Source organism: Euprymna scolopes, chromosome 20, assembly GCF_053919585.1.
Source record: "Euprymna scolopes isolate OS-2025 chromosome 20, ASM5391958v1, whole genome shotgun sequence".
Lineage (NCBI taxonomy): Eukaryota > Metazoa > Mollusca > Cephalopoda > Sepiida > Sepiolidae > Euprymna > Euprymna scolopes.
The window spans coordinates 79,717,675-79,735,926 of NC_136501.1; the positions used below are offsets into that span (position 1 = coordinate 79,717,675).

Here is an 18,252-nt window from a genome sequence, read left to right on the forward strand (position 1 = left end):
CCCCTATACGTACATCTATCTTGGAAGACGCCGCCCAGTCCCTATGTTACGCATCCCTATCTAACTTATTTTTCAAATATCGTCCCTAGGTCCCCCACTCCCCACTAGGGAACGACCTGCTTGCTTCCGACCTTCGGGACCGAAAGACAGTAGGCGCTCCATATTTAGAAATAGGTTGGGGGGATCCCTTACTAACCCGACCCCATAGGCATTTTGTTAATTTGTTTTCTTTTTCTTTCTTTTTGGGTGTATCTTAGTTTGCCCCCCTCCCCATCATCTCATCCCTCATCTTAGTATTTTAGTTTTACAATTTTTTCTGCTTTTGTTTGTACATATGATTTTGATTTGTTGAATAAAAAACATTTATTTCTTTCAGTTAAAATGCCAACTCATACGCTGGGGAGATTTTTAAGTAGATAAACTCCATGGTAAGAATGATATTATAAAAAATAGTGTCTTAGTATAGGGATTTTAATAAAGTCTTCAAAGACCTAGCTTTAGTTTAGAATGACCCTCGACCTCCATTTCCCCCTACGGGCTTCATGCCTAAGTGTCTCTGGACCCCAAATAAGGGCCTGGCAGTAGATAATGCCAGGTCCGGCGCAGAACACTAAATAAGTCAATGCGGCTAGGGGGCTACGAGTCCCCTGAATTGGAGATCCACTCACTAGCCGAAGGATCTCATGCAGTAGCAGTCAGGAAACACACCAGAACCAGTGCCGAAGCAGCGACAGCAGTAATTCAAAGAGCCCTTGTCAGGGCTAGGTTCCTACGAAAGACCTACCACTTTGTTTACTCTGTTAGCACCTCCTGCCTGCAGCCTCCAGCTTCCTGCATCTCTTGCCTGCAGCCTCAGCTTCCTGCACTGCACCTGAATCTCCTGCCTGCAGCCTCAGCTTCCTGCACTGCACCCGCATCTCCGCTACCTTGCACCTCGGGTCCGCTACCTCGCTTGCACCTCGGGTCCGCTACCTTGCTTGCACCTCTGGTTCGCTACCTCGTTTGCACCTCTGGTCCGCTACCTGGCTCCCTACCGGTCGTCCGTTCCGAACACTGATCCCTCCGTTCTTGGTGTTGTCTGTTCCTCAACACTGACCCCCAAGCTCTCAGTGTTACCCTGCGTTCTGGATCGCCCTGACGCCCAGCTGACCATTCCATACCCAGCGAGCATCCTTTGAACCACACTACGTCCAGAATACCAGTCCGGACCTCCAGACCTTGCCTCCAGTGACGTGCGACCTTCCAGGCGACCAGCACCCAGATTGAACGATTTTTGTTTCTATTCAAAATAAAAGGTGAACCCTCGTCTTTAAACCAAACAACCTGTGTCTGTCATTCTTCTTTGCCTTTAATGCTGTTCACTTTTTTGCCTGTGTCTATTTTGTTAGTTGTTGGGTCGATTGTCTCCGGACGACCGGCCCCCGCAACACCTGTCCTCGTGGGAAGGCAAGTAAATAGGAACTTAACTAGAAACTGAGCACCTCCTACAAATATGTAAATATCGATTTTGTATTTATATATATATATATATATATTATATATAATTGGGTAGATTTGTGTCCATTTAATTATAATCCGCTGAAAAAAAAAAAAAAAAAATATTATTGGGAGTGTGCGTGTGTGGTGGTACTGCTCGCACACGTGAAGCAAAATAATATTTCACATTATTTTTTTATTTTTATTTTTATTTTTTTTAAAACAAAACACTTTAATTCACTGTTAATAACTAAGGTAATGGATAAAAGTGCACACGTTACATACTTGTTTTTCAATATATAATTGAAAAACAAATATTTAACGTGTGCACTTTTAAAATTTGACCAAAAGTAACGCTGGATTGCTTCAAAATGATATATTCTGATAACCGAATAGCTCTAGTTAAGCTAATTATGTTCTAATAATATGAGCTCCAATTAAATATGTAAGAACATTTTGGTACTGGTCGCGATTTGAGTTCCCTGCCGAACACCATAAAAAAACACGCATGAGTAAAGGACATGTTTTAGTTGCCATAGTAACTAAACGATCCTGAATTTTTATCGACTTTTTATAAGTTTTACTGTTTATGAATATTGAAATAAAAGAAATTACTACACATTTATTAATAATATCTCACTTTTATCGCCTTTGTAAAATAAAGAAATGGGTGCTAGTGCACTTATGATCCGCGCTATATTTTAAATCGTATTTCTAAGTTTAATTAAAGTTTAATTTTTTTTTTTTATTCAATTGTAAGGTTAAAGTAGAGAATAGGTACAAAACACCCTCCCCATGTTAAGAATGGCTTTTTAAATAATAACGTTAGGTACTTATACAGTTTAATGACGACATTAAAAAATGGAAATATTGAAAAAAATTTTTTTTTGTACGTACCTGTTATAGACTGAAGTTCTTCGAAAAAAAATTTCACTTCATTTGATCAAGTAGTTTTTTTTTTACAGCGAAAAACAATTATTTATCACGGCTACGTCAACGTGGCCATTTTGGAAATGTTATTGCAGCGCCCAAGAATTACCCAAGGGCAGGTAACTTTCCCCAAGGGCAGGTAACTGCCCTATGTAGCAGAATACCTCCATTTTAGGCCAATCTAGCCCTTTTTTTTCCACCAGAATGAGAATTTTTTTTTTTTTTTTTTTTTTTGCGAAGACAGATGCCATTTTTGGAGTGTTTTTTTTTTTTCTTTTTTTTTAATTTGTAACAGAAGAAAATAAAAAGAATAAAATATTAGAAAAATTAGAAATATGCAACCGAAATTTTCGAATTTAAAAAAAAAAACTTAGGGTTTGTATTACTGTATATGGATATGTTTTTAGTGTTTTTATTCAATGTAACATGTTTATTCAGCTCGAAAAGCATACAGTGTTTACCGATGTATTGGAAAATTCAAAATGGCGCCAGAGTCTCTCTTTAACACAGTAACTTCAGGAAAAGACGTTATAAATAATAAACTAGACAAAGTACTGTTGGAAATTCGCTCAATATATATTACCGTGACATAAGTTGACATATATTCGGTGTTTTTTAAATAGTATTTTGTGTAGTTTATTATTTATAACACCTTTTCCCAAACTTACCATGTTAAAGAGAGTGTCGGGCACCATTTTGAATTTTCCAATACATCGGTAAACACTACTGCGCATGTTTCGAAAATAATCGCGTAAAAAATTCTTCAGTTCTTTGCATTCTTCAATTTCTTGGCATATTCAATAGTATTCTGCTTTAAAAATTAAAAAAAAAAACGGAAAAAAATTGCAGATGTACGTGCGCATCTCATTCTGGCGAAAAAAAAAGAGGCTAGATTGCGAAATCTGGCCTAAAATGGAGGTATTCTGCTAGGTACATTTCCAAAATGGGCACGTTGACGTCGTCGTGATAAATAATTGTTTTTCGCTGTAAAAAAAAACTACTTGATCAAATGAAGTGAAATTTTTTTTCGAAGAACTTCAGTCTATAACAGGTACGTACAAAAAAATTTTTTTTCAATATTTCCATTTTTTAATGTCGTCATTAAACTGTATAAGTACCTAACGTTATTTCAGCACGGTAATTTCTTGTATTTCAATATTCATAAACAGTAAAAAAAAAAAAAAATAAAAAAAAAGTCTCTACATTACAATTGAATAAAAAACATTAAACTTTAATTAAACTTAGAAATACGATTTAAAATATAGCGCGGATCATAAGTGCACTAGCACCCATTTTTTTATTAATAAATGTTTATGTGCTGCCTTCGGCAAAATGCCTGTCGACACCTTGTTTCAGACAGCCAGTTAACTCAAACCCACCAAAAAACAAACAGACGCATTTCGTTAGGGGAAAGTACGAGTATTTATTGGTGAATTAGGTAAAAAACCTGAAAATAAAACAGAAATAACAAAGTAAGAGTTTACTGTGACGGAAAGGACATGTAAGAGAGCGAGAGAGAAAGGGCTGCATGTAACTGAAAGACATGTAAGAGAGCGAGAGAGAAAGGGCTGCATGTAACTGAAAGACATGAAAGAGCGCGAGAGAGAAAGGGCTGCATGTAACTGAAAGACATGTAAGAGAGCGAGAGAGAAAGGGCTGCATGTAACTGAAAGACATGTAAGAGAGCGAGAGAGAAAGGGTTGCATGTAACTGAAAGACATGAAAGAGCGCGAGAGAGAAAGGGCTGCATGTAACTAGGCAAGGAAGAGAAGGATTGAAGAAATCTTGCACGACCGTGTCGATACTGGCGTAGATGTAAGGAATGGTAAACTGTTCTAGACATGATAGAATATACTTAGATAAAATAATGTTACTGCAATGAGTAAAGAGACTGGAAGGCATGAAAAATAAACGAACACGTGAACTTAGCAACAAATGAGAAAACTATAAGATAAAAAAGGGAAGGAAGATTATTAAGAAAGGCAAGGAAAACAAATAAATTTAAATCCTTAAGTGAAGAAATAATATTAGGTAAAACCGCGAGAAAGCACAGGCATAATCATTCACGGTTGACAGTTTAAAGGCTTCCAAATCCCTTTCAACTGGTAGTTCACGAAATAAATAACTTGTTGCTCGCCTCCCTATGAGGGAGAAATTGACTCAAGGTCGGTTCAATGCGGGGGGGGGGGGGGGAAACCAGTTTCCCAAATGGGGGCACTCGACCTAGCCAACAAATATAGTTGCAGAGAACCGAAATGCTAAAAGAATTTAGCATACTTCAAATATTGCCCCAATAAGAATAACGTCAGTCTAAATAACTTGCTTATTACATGAAAGCACATTATTCTATGAGTAGAAGAAGAGTAAATTCAGTTTAAACAATACAAAGAAAAACTTAAATTGAAACCTACCCAGTTATGTTAGCGGCATGAGGCGTGAGAAATCAACACATCCTTTGTGCTGGCAGGCGAACTTAAAGAGCGTGGATTCGAAAGGCCCGCCAACAAGCGGCTGAAGTCTCGTTGACGAGAATCGATAAACAGAGTTATTTTTTTATAAAATTAACCAAAACAATACCTAAAGTTCCTTGGCAAGACTGGAGTTTAGGTGGAAAAATAATCTTGAACCCTTTATCACATAAAAGGAACTAATTTCCCTAATCACCGGTATGTTACTATGTCAATAAAATAGGTATTTCAGAAGTTGTTTTTGAAAACAACTTAAAGAAGCCCAACTTTTTACTTATTTATTTTAAAACGTTTCGCGATCTTTTTTTCACAATATCTTTTTTCTCTCATTTTTTACTTCTTTATTTTAAACAACATTTTTTAATTTTAAACAGAACGTTCCACGATATCTTAAGCACCTTTTTTTAGCACGGTAACAAAAATACATAAGTACCGAAGGTTTTATAATTAATAAATTTAAATTTGAAATAGAGAAATAATAAATTGCAAGAGATTATGCGTGTTTAATATTAATTTGTATCGTTTATAATTACTCACGTAATTTAATAATAATCACGCGATTCAATTTTTAATTAAAAAAATATTGTTTAAACTTAAACTTTAAAAAGTCTGATAATTTATTATTTCTATTTATGTATTGTTTAGCGATCCGGACGTAAATAATAACGTTATATTAAAAAAAAAAACATTCTTAATATGGGGAGGGGAGAGTGTTTTATACATATTCTATACTTCAACCTTACAATTGAATAAAAAACATATCATAAAACTTTAATTAAACTTGGAGGGTTTGTATTACTGTACACATAGATTCGAAAAAGTTGTCAAAAAACAAATATATAACAAATAAATGTTATCAAAAGCAAGATAAGTTACTTTTCTACCAAACTGGATATAATTTTCGTGTTTTTATTCACTTTAACATGTTTATTCAGCTCGAAAAGCATACAGTGTTTACCGATGTACTGGAAAATTCAAAATGGCGGCCAACTCTCTCTTTAACACGGTAAGTTCGGGAAAAAGTGTTATAAATAATAAACTAGACAAAATACTATTAAAAAAACACCGAATATATGTCAAGTTATGTCACGGAAACATATATTGAGCGAATTTCTAACAGTATTTTGTCGAGTTTATTATTTATTACACCTTTTTCCGAACTTACCGTGTTAAAGAGAGAGTCGGCCGCCATTTTGAATTTTCCAATACATCGGTAAACACTGTATGCTTTTCGAGCTGAATAAACATGTTACATTGAATAAAAAGACGAAAAATATATCCAGTTTGGTAGAAAAGTAACTTATCTTGCTTTTGATAACATTTATTGGTACTCCTGCAGTATTTTACCCACCGATTTCACGATCTTAGCCGAGCGTTGACGAACGCTTTCGGCGTTAACGCCGACGAAAGCCGAGAATTCGGAGCTACGGTGCAAGAACGCTAAAAGTATGTGAATAGCAACAACATTACAAGGAAAAGATATTACACACACACAACAAAATGGATAAAATTAATACAAAAAATTTGGATAAAATAAATCACAAACACTTACCGTAAGTTTTTTTTAAAGTAAAATAAATTTATTTTGTTGAATATATTTTTTTTTTTTTTTTGGTTCATTTTGTTTTCCGATAGCTTTTTTTTTGGGGGGGGGGGGTAAACAACAGTAATAAACACTTCAATGTTTTTTTTTTGTTTGTTTTTTACAAAACGTTATTAAACAGTAACAACAATGTTTTTTTTTTGTTTTTTTTCAGTAATGTTTGTAGGGGGGGGGGACAACAATTACTGTTTATCTTTAGTTCCGACTGGAAGATTTTCTACTGATTGTAGAGGCAAAGTAGGGAGCAAAGGGTTTTCAGAGGATGTGGAAAGAAGCTCCTTCCCAACCGGGTAGCCTTCCGCGATTTGATATCGCTAAATTAAATAGCTGAAATGAAAGGCTGTGTATTTTTACTTTGAACAATAAAATAACTGAAATGAAACGCTATGTGTGTAATTTCAATGAAAATTATTCGTCTGCTGCGCGTTCGTTTGAAGCGCCCTAATTGGCTGATAGAGTATCGTACCGCTCGCCATGTTCCGGCGTTTTCCGACGGATGTCGATCAACGCTCGGCTAAGATCGTGAAATCGGTGGGTAAAATACTGCAGGAGTACCCATTTATTTGTTATATATTTGTTTTTTGACAACTTTTTCGAATCTATGTGTACAGTAATACAAACCCAACTTGGAAATACGATTTAAAAAATAGTGCGGCAGTGCCGCAACTGCGGCACTGCGGCAGCGGCACCGGCACTCTCTGCACTAGCACCTTCATTAAAAAAGTATTCATTGTGTAAAAAAAAACAAAACAAAAAAAACACGGAACATATAAGACATTTAATATGAATAGAACTTTTGACTTTTCATAATTGTAACCTACGAAAACCTTTATTATTTTAATTAAAAGCAATATAAAAAGAAGTTGTTTTTTTGGTATTATTATACAAACACCGTGACAGCGTTAGGGTTAGGATTAGGGTTAGGGTTAGGGTTAGGGGTTAGGGTTAGGGGTAGGGTTAATTCGCTGTCACGGTGTTTGTATAGTTTTACCGTTTTTTTTTTTTAAGTTGTTTTCAAAAACAACTTCTGAAATACCAATATTGTTTATATATTATTGACATAGTAACGTACCGGTGATTAGGGAAATTAGTTCCTTTTATGTGATAAAGGGTTCGAGATTATTTTTCCACCTAAACTCCAGTCTTGCCGATTTAGCGTGAAAGAAAGGAGAAAGAATTAAAAAAAGGGAAAGTTTAAGATAACGTCACAGCAAACGAGAAGTCAAAAGTACGGTGACAAGTAAAATATGTCCCCAATAAAAAAGGGTCCCTTGCAAAACATGACAGTTTGGTAATTATTTTTCTTTTAATATTCATAAACAGTAAACACGTCGTCATTTAAAAAGAAAATGCTATTTAAAAAAAAAAAAAGAAAAAGTCGATAAAAGTGATAAAAAACAAAGGCGATAAAAGTGAGATATTATTAATGTGTAGTAATTTCTTTTATTTCAATATTCATAAACAGTAAAACTTATTAAAAAAAGTCGATAAAAATTCATGATCGTTTAGTTACTATGGCAACTAAAACATGTCCTTTGCTCATGCATAGGGAGAAGTCAGTGTTATTTTATGGTGTTCGGCAGGGAACTCAAATCGCGACCAGTACCGTTTTTAGTTTTGTGTGTTGAATGAAACTTTTTTTTTTCATTACAACAATGATGAAACAAATATTCCAGCTTGCGGTAAGGAAGGGTTACGCATGCGGCATGCGTAACCCTTCCTTACCGCAAGCCCGGAAGGAATTGGTTCCTGTTCATTTACTTCGATTACAACACAAGACAACTTTATTTTCCAAAATGTTTACAGAGCTAACCGAATGGACCAAGGATTTTGAATCCGCATATCAGTTCCTTAAGGAAAGGAAGATAGTTGCTTAAAAAATGAACTGCATTGTATGTCAGCGAGAGATGACAGTCATTAAATACCGGGGAACGAGAAGATTCCGTTGCAAAACGCACAAAACAGCAAGCCTGGCAGTGTTTGTTGTACTCTGTCCCGAAAATGTTCGATAACTCTTGCCGGTTCACAATTTACTATGACACCGTCTAAGCAGGTGCGCGTTCATATTAATTTGATTTTACGCAGACGAATTTGAATAAATAATAACCCGACGCTTTTTCATTAAAGTTTCGATAAATTTGCACGTTTTTTTTAAATACGCACGTTAAAGTTATTTCAAGTTATTACAAATACAAAATTATTTAATTAATTTATTTTTAATTTTCACGTTTTAATTTTTTAAGTTATTTCAATTAATTAATTTCGAACAGACAAAATATTGAATAAAATGATAATTGTATTGTTTAAGTTTTTGAATAAAAATTATTTAACACGAACAAACAAAATATTGAATAACATGAAAATTATTGAACAGGAACATTTTTATTAAGCATCTTGCTCTCGAAACAAAATATTGAATAAAATGGTACTTGTGCAGTTTTGCATAGACATTAAAAAATGAAAAATATTGAATAAAAATTATTTAACACGAACAAACAAAATATTGAATAAAATGATAATTATTTAAGAACATTTGTTTTAAGCATATTGCTCTCGAATGCATTTAATGATGCGAGGAAATGCGTGCTCCTTCTCGCGTCGTCTCCACAACTCTTCCATGAGATGAGAGTGGAACAAATTCTCATTTGTCGCTACTCTCCTAGTTTTCTTTTTATGTGGGACCAAAATCCCTCCACAGTTTCTGTGTGGACTGATGAGTCTACTGGATTTACGAAATTTTGTTCGTGAGGCACCTTATCGTGACTATACATGCTGCTGGGCATACTTCCGTGGGCCGCCCATCCGTCACTGATGATCCTGGTCCCAGGCAGATCCAAGATCTTATAATTGGGAGTAGTGTGTCCCTGTCCCGATCCCTTCGTTCTACCACTGCAAGATTGCATCGACTACTTCCTCTTTCTACGGCTCCAAAAACCCACACTCCATTTTTTGCTCTCCCTCTATTATATTTCCTTCTGAAGAATAGAGACTCGTCGATCTCAACTTCTTTTGGGTTTGTATTACTGTACACAGATTCGAAAAAGTTGTCAAAAATCAAATATATAACAAATAAATGTTATCAAAGGCAAGATAAGTTACTTTTCTACCAAACTGGATATAATTTTCGTGTTTTTATTCAATTTAACATGTTTATTCAGCTCGAAAAACATACAGTCTTTACTGATGTATTGGAAATTTCAAGATGGCGTCTGATTCTCTCTTTAACACGGTAAGTTTGGGAAAAGGTGTTATAAATAAAACCCCAGATAAAATACTGTTAAAAACTCGCTCAATATATGTTACCGTGACATAGGTTGACATATATTCGGCGGGTTTTTAATAGTATTTTGTATAGTTTTTTTTTTTTATTTATAACACCTTTTCCCAAACTTACCGTGTTAAAGAGAGAATCAGATGCCATCTTGAATTTTCCAATACATCAGTAAACACTGTATGTTTTTCGGGCAATCTCCAAAAATACCGTTAGGGATTACAACATGGCCGCCAGAAGAGTCACGTGATCCGGTTGATCCAAAACATGAATCGCCGTATTACGAAACCGGAAAACGCAAATTTAAAGCAAACTTTGACAAACAAGCATAATAATTAAGTACAAAAACAGTTTTTCAATATCATAATAATAAATAATTTATTTAGAACGGCCATTTAATTTTTTGTTGAGAAACAATCACAGTTTGTTTGTTTTTTAAAACAGTGTTTATAAAAAATATTTTATTCAGAGTTTTTCATAAAAATGGTATTTAAAACAAGGTGTTCATTTTTTTTAAGATGTAATGTTATAAAAATATGATGTAAAAAAAAAACAGTTTATATTTTTAATTTTCATTTTATAAATTTAGACAGAATAGATGGAGGCGATGCAACAAATTAGCTCACAAAATTTATTTGGGCCGACTCTTTCACGCCACATAAATTCATTTAAATATGAAGTGAAGAGAGCCCTTGATGTACCGAATTGACGACAAAGTTTTTTCTTCGCTCGCATCCACGTATTTTCAATAAGTTGAGTATTTATAGTCGCGTCGTTAGGCTTCACAAAATTTCTTTCGTGGACAACAACATCGTGGCTGTAAATACCAAAGTCAATGTCTGCTACGGTTGCATAAGCGCTCCACCCATCGCTTATTATACGAGTCCCGGGTAAGATCCATTGGCGAATTATAGGGACCAGAGTTTCACGTTTTCTGTCTGGAACCTCGATCAAAAGGCAATTCTTAGAGCCTCGTTTGATGGCGCCGAACACCCAATGGCTACGTCGGACAGTTCCTCTGTGATATTTCCGAGGGTAAAAATGGCTTTCATCAATTTCAACCTCTTTTGGGGTCCAGGTCTCATCTACACCCCCCAATTGAATTGGGTTTTGTTCAATGTACTGAGTGCACACTTCCCTCAAAAAGTTGCACCAGTCGCTCACTGTGTTGGCACTCACCTCACTTTCTGTTGCCATAGTTTTTTGTGGAAAATCCATGCTCCACATATACATAATTATTACAATGGTTCTTAGATTGAGGTTGCTTCTTTGAAAAAAAGAGTTCGTTCTAATTGTATTACGATATCCATCGTTTCGGCAACGCCATCTCCAACCATCCTTGGATTCGGAATATCGAGCCAACACGCATAGTGACCCACAAATTTGACAATTGCATGAATTGGCTATCAGACGTCTCTGTGCAAGCCATGTCAATATGTGCACGTCATCTAGCATTGCTAACATTAGCCGAGACAATGTCATAGTTTTGCCAAGTATAGCGTTATTGTCATGAACACGAGGAACAAGGGTGATATGTTAAGGGCCATTGATATTTTTGTAATTCTCTGAGGTAGGTAGCAGTTCCAATTTCAGGAATCGTCGTGGTTCAATTCCAGAAATTGTCATGGTTCAATTGCATTCCGTCGACCACCACTTGTTTGTTTTGAATAAAATACTTTTTATAAACACTGTTTTAACTAAAAACAACCTAAGATTGTTTCTCAAAGTTTGCCTATTTTTCTAACAACATTATATCAACAAAAAATTAAATACAAACAAATTGTGATTGTTTGTCAAAGTTTGCTTTCAAGGCTGCGTTTTCCATTTGCACGATTCATGTTTTGGATCAACCGGATCACGTGACTCTTCTGGCGGCCATGTTGTAAGCCCTAACGGTATTTTTGGAGATTACCGTTTTTCGAGCTGAATAAATATATTGGTACTTATACAGTTTAGTGACGACATTAAAAAATGGAAATATTGAAAAAAAAATTTATTGTACGTAACTGTTATAGACTGAAGTTCTCCGAAAAAAAAATTTCACTTCATTTGATCAAGTAGTTTTTTTTTTACAGCGAAAAACAATTATTTATCACGACGACGTCAACGTGGCCATTTTGGAAATGTACCTCGCAGAATACCTCCATTTTAGGCCAAATTTCGCAATCTAGCCTTTTTTTTCTCACCATATTGAGATGCGCACAACACATCTGCAATTTTTTTACGTTTTTTTCTTTTTTTTTAAATCTGCAATTTTTTTGCGTTTAAAAAAAAAAAAAAAAAAGAATACTATTGAATATGCAAAGAAATTTAAGAATGCAAAGAATTGAAGAATTTTTATACGAGATTATTTTCGAAACATGCGCAGTTGGACACGCATGGATAACTTCGAAACTTCGTTTATTTACTTCTGTTACAAATTTAAAAAAAAAAAAAAAAAAATCCAAAAATGGCATCTGTCTTCGCAAAAAAAAAAAAAAAAAATCTCATTCTGGTGGGGGAAAAAAGGGCTAGATTGGCCTAAAATGGAGGTATTCTGCTATGTACGGCAGTTACCTGCCCTTGGGGAATTCCTGGGCCTACAATAACATTTCCAAAATGGCCACGTTGACGTAGCCGTGATAAATCACTGTTTTTCGCTGTAAAAAAAAAAAAAAAAAAAAAAAAAAAAAAAAACTACTTGATCAAATGAAGTGAAATTTTTTTTCGGAGAACTTCAGTCTATAACAGTTACGTACAATAAATTTTTTTTTCATTATTTCCATTTTTTAATGTCGTCACTAAACTGTATAAGTACCAATATATTACATTGAATAAAAACACGAAAAATATAGTTTGGTAGAAAAGTAACTTATCTTGCCTTTGATAACATTTATTTGTTATATATTTGTTTTTTTGACAACTTTTTCGAATCTATGTGTACAGTAATACAAACCCCTGTTCTCATATTGAACAGATAAATAAAAATAAATAAATAATATAAAGATAAATAAATTAATTAATTTGTAATAACTAGAAAGAACTTAAAAAAATTAAAACGTGAAAATTAAAAATAAATTAATTAATAATAAATTAATTAAATAATTGTGTATTTGAAATAACTTTAACGTGCGTATTAAAAAAAAAAACGTGCAAATTTATCGAAACTTTAATGAAAAAGCGACCACGTGCTTTTAGACGGTGTATTTTATTCAATTTCGTTTGCATAAAATCAAATTAACCCTAACCCTAACCTGCTTAGACGGTCAAATAGTAAATTGTGAACCGCCAAGAGTTATCGAACATTTTCGGGACAGAGTACAACACTGCAGCAGCAAGCCTAACCAACAGGTCATATCTGAAACGGTCAAAATTGACTTTCTCAGATTTTATCAGAGTGGTATACTGGTATACTCATGGGCATAACTATTGTTGTTGTAGTTTCATTCAACACACAAATCTAAAAACACATAAAAATGAAAAAAGTTGGGAAATTATTTTAATATTCATTTTAAGAAAATGCTATTAAAAAATCAAAAATAAGAAGTCAGTGTTTTTTTAGGGTGTTCTTCGGCAGGGAACTCTAATCGCGACCAGTACCCGAGTTTTTTTTAATATTTTATTCGCAATTTCGTGTTAGGAGTGTCAAAAATTCTGATACACCTACTCATGCAGTGCACATGCACACGTGACGTGCACGTGCACTTATTGATCCGTGCTGAAATAACGCTATTATTTAAAAAGCCATTCTTAACATAGGGAGGGGAGGGTGGTTTCCTACCTATTCTGTACGTTAACCTTACAATTGAATAATAATAATAATAAAAAAAACATGAAACTTAAATTAAACTTGGAAATACTATTTAAAAAATAGCGCGGATCAGTAAGTGCATTAGCACCCGTACAACTAAACGGCAAATCTGACAATAGTCCCATGGTCAATACCATGCAACCGGTAAATTTGCGACGGGTTTACATTCCAGATTCGTTTTCAGCGGCCTCGATAATCCTTAACAACACAAACTAGAATGGTCGGCGTCGTGTTATAGTTAACATTTACCAAAAAGACATTAAATTGAAAATTGTATCGATTGTGCTTCCACACCTCAATTGAGAGACGCGGGTGCGAACTCTCGATGTCTTTGAAACTTAGCTGGACCTTTATGCACCATTACCACCTCTTCTTCTTCTTCTTATTATTATAATAATAATAATAATAATAATACTACTACTACTACTACATTTTCGGGCTTACTGCTTTATTGGTGTAAAAAGCGAAACGTCAATCCGAAAATGAAACGAACACTTTCTTCATTATTCTAAAAAACTGTAAAGCTGTAAACCCGAAAAACTTTATTCATTACCTATTGTATATATATATTTAAAATGTGTTTCTCAATATATTTTAATTCTTAAGAGATTCATCATGTAATAAATCCTTTTAAAGTTCTACACAAAATTTTGTTTTCTCGCAATAAAGTCACACCACGATTTTACCTGATGAAAAAATAAAGACAAACTGTGCTCGTGTAGATTTCCACGATCCTCACCTTGACTACAATGTTCCACGATATCACCAAGTTCTTGAATTTCTTCATTATTTTCTACATCCATTTCTCCGTTATTTTGATTTGGTATGTTTATCTCATCGTCTTTGTTATCGTGGTTTTCATCTCCATCAGCCATCTTGAATATCATTCACCACGTCGTCCTCTCTCTGATTGGCTGATGTCGTATGAACTCTCTTAAATTTCTAATTTTTTTGCGCGCATAATTGAACTTTTATTTATTTACTAGCGGGGCGGGGGGGGGGGGGGGGTACCCGGCGTTGCCCGGGTGTTTAGAGGTGTGTGTGCTCGGGCGAGGTGTTAATCAAAACATAAGAATAAGCGAAGCAAATATTTTAAAACTTTAAAAAAATCGAAAAAAAAAACAAAAAAAAAACTAACGTAAGGCAAACGAACGATGTTAAATGTAAAAATGGGGAAAACAAAAAAGAAAACAGAAAAACGAACGTTAAAACTTCTTTAAAAAATCTGAAAAATACCCCCCCCCCCAAAAAAAACGTGAAAAATGGCTTAAGTAGGGGGGGGGGAGGCGGGGTACCCGGCGTTGCCCGGATGTTTGGAGGTGTGTGTGGTGGTGTTAATGAAAACCTAAGAATAAGCGAAGTAAGAAAACGAAAAAACAGAAAAACGAATGTTAAAAAATATGACCCCCCCCAAAAAAAAAACACGTGAAAAATGGCTTAAATAACCCTGCCTAAATGGAAAGTTTCTGCGAGACATACAAACACACATACATACACACATTTTCGCTTTTATATATATATATATATATATATATATATATATATAGACTAGCAGGGTGTACCCGGCGTTGTTCGGGTGTTTTTGGGTGTGTGGTCGGTGGGGGGGGGTGTTAATCAAAACATAAGAATAAGCAAAGTAAAAAAAAACAAAAAACAGAAAAACGAACGTGAAAATACCCCCCCCCAAAAAAAGTGAAAAATGGCTTAAATAACCCTGTTTCAATATTAAAATTTAAAAAATCAAAAAAAAAAAAAATAAAGACATCTCACAATACGATTTGAACCCAAAACATTTAGATAATGAGGCCACGCTATAAGCAAGTGACCTAAGACGACGTCGATGAAATTGTGTCAGTTTTTCAAATATTTAAAGTAAATCATGTTACAACGTAGTATGATGCATGCGTAGAAGCGAACTCGTCACGAGAGGACGGTTTTTGTTGACCCCCCCTCCTCTGTAGAAAATTACTAATTTCAGGGTGAAGGAATTAACGTTTTTGGCCAATTTTTCGATATTTGTCGGGCAAAGGTTGGAAGTTTAAAATGATACCGATCTGGGGAAAATCCGTGACCCATGTTGAAAGTTTTTGCGAGACATAAAAAGACACATACACACATACCATACATACAAACAAACATACATACACACATTTTTGCTTTTATATTTATAGACTAGTGGGGGGGGTACCCGGAAGTGAAAAATGGCTTAAATAACCCTGCTTAAATATTAAAATTGAAAAAAATCGAAAAAAAAAAAAGGCATCTCACAACATGATTCGAACCCAAAACATTTAGATAATGAGGGCGTACTTTAAGCAACTGAGCTAAGACGACGTTGCTGAATTTGTGTAGCTTGTTCAAATATTTAAAGTAAATCAGATTATGACGTCGTATGACGCATGCGTAAAAGCGAACTCGTCATGAGAGGATGGTTTTGCTGACCCCCCCTATAGAAAACTACTGATTTCAGGATGAAGGACTTAACGTTTTTGGCCAATTTTTCGATATTTGTCGAGCGAAGGTTGGAAGTTTAAAATGATACTGATCTGGAAAAAATCCGTGACTTGTGTAGAAAGTTTTTGCGAGACATACAAACACACATACATACACACATTTTCGCTTTTATATATATAGACTAGGGGGCGGTACCCGGCGTTGCCCGGGTGTTTCAAGGTGTGTGTGCTAGAGCGGGGTTGGGGGGGGTGTTAATCAAAACATAAAAATAAGCGAAGTAAAAAAACTAATGTAAGGCAAACGAACGATGTTAAATGTAAAAATGGGTAAAACAAAAAAAGAAAACAGAAAAACGTACATTAAAATTTCTTTAAAAAATCTGATAAATAAAAACCAAAAATAAACACTGGCTTAAATAACCCTGTTTCAATATTAAAATTTAAAAAATCGAAAAAAAAAAAAAAGAAAGACATCTCACAACACGATTCGAACCCAAAATCTTTAGATAATGAGACCGTGCTCTAAGCAACTGAGCTAAGACAACGTCGACAAAATTGTGTCGCTTTTTCAAATATTTAAACTAAAACAGGTTACGGTGTAATATGACGCATGCGTAGAACGGAACTCGTCATGAGAGGACAGTTTTTGCTGACCTGTAGAAAACTGCTGATTTCAGGGTGAAGGAATTAACGTTTTGGGCCAATTTTTCGCTATTTGTCGGGCGAAGGTTGGAAGTTTAATATAATACCAATCTGGCGAAAATCCGTGACCCATGTGGAAAGTTTTTGCGAGACATACAAACACACATACATACATATAAACAAACATACATACACACATTTTCACTTTTATATTTATAGAAGACTAGCGGGAGGTACCTGACGTTGCCCGGGTGTTTTTGGGTGTGTGTGGGCGGACAGGGGTGGGGGTGGAGGTGTTAATGAAAACCTAAGAATAAGCAAAGTAAAATAAACAAAAAAACAGAAAAACGAACATTAAAAAATCTGAAAAACATGTGAAAACTGGCTTAAATAACCCAGCTTCAATATCAAAATTTAAAAAATAGAAAAAAAAAAGACATCTCACAACACGATTCGAACCCAAAACGTTTAGATAATGAGGCTGCGCTCTAAGCAACTGACCTAAGACGACGTCGACGAAATTGTGTCAGTTTTTCAAATATTTCAAGTAAATCATGTTACGACGTAGTATGACGCATGCTTAGAATCGAACTCGTCATGAGAGGACGGTTTTTTCTGACCCCCCCTGTAGAAAACTACTGATTTCAGGGTGAAGGAATTAACGTTTTTGGCCAATTTTTCGATATTTGTCGGGCGAAGGTTGGAAGTTTAAAATGATATCGATCTGGCGAAAATCCGTGACTCGTGTGGAAAGTTTTTGCAAGATATACAAACACACATACATACAAACATACATTTTCGCTTTTATATATATAGACTAGCGGAGGGGGGGTACCCGGCGGTGCCTGGGTGTTTGTAGGTGTGTGTATGGGGGATAAGTAATAACCCTGAAACGATGTTAAAAAAATCGGAAAAACCAAAAAAAAAAAAAAAAAACAGCGAAAAAAAAACTCGCTGTGTGTATGGGGGGGGGGAAGTAAACTAAAGAATAAGTGAAGTAAAAAAAAATAAAGAAACGTTGCCCGCATGTCTAAAGATGTAAAAGAAAAAAAAAAGTTTTGGTCGTGAGGCTGGATTGAACCCGGGAGCCTTGAAGCGGAGGTGAAACAAACTCCAACCACTTAACCGTGTAGGCCAAAAGTAAGAGGAATTGATTATAGTGTTAAAATAAGGCTTATAAAGCGAGTGAAAGAGGTTTGATTGACAGATAGCCACTAAATGAGGTCATCGCGGGAGCGTTACGAGATGACGTAGCAGTATTCTATTTTTTTTGTTTTACTTCACATTAGCGTTTATTAAATTACGTATTTCGTTTCCTGTCTAGACATCTCTCTCTATCTATCTGTCTGTCTGACTGTCTCTCTCTCTCACTTTGTCTTTGTTACTCTAAAGACTGTTACTAAAAAAGAAAATGGCATCTGGCTGTTTTTATTTTTGTAAAAACTTTGATTGTTAATATTTTTTGTAAACGTATTTTTTTATTTACTTCACATTTTTGACTTGTTATTTTTCGTTTAACTATCGTATCTAACTATTTTTAATGTGCTAATAACTTTGGTAACGTTGTCATAGCGTAGAAGTTCATAGTTTAGCTTGTGTGAGGGTTAAATTTTTTTTTA

At 34.9% G+C, this 18,252-nt stretch overlaps 1 protein-coding gene across 1 annotated transcript in view; it reads right to left on the bottom strand.

Moving 5' to 3' along the window:
* The window catches only part of LOC145241482 (bublin coiled-coil protein-like), a 37,812-nt gene extending 23,352 nt beyond the window's left edge, over nt 1–14,460 (bottom strand). Inside the window, exon 1 of the mRNA XM_080104477.1 lies at nt 14,278–14,460. Coding sequence (XP_079960603.1) covers nt 14,278–14,425 — 148 coding nt within the window. The 5' untranslated portion in view covers nt 14,426–14,460. The remainder of the gene's footprint in view (nt 1–14,277) is intronic.
* Nucleotides 14,461–18,252: the final 3,792 nt, after the last annotated feature.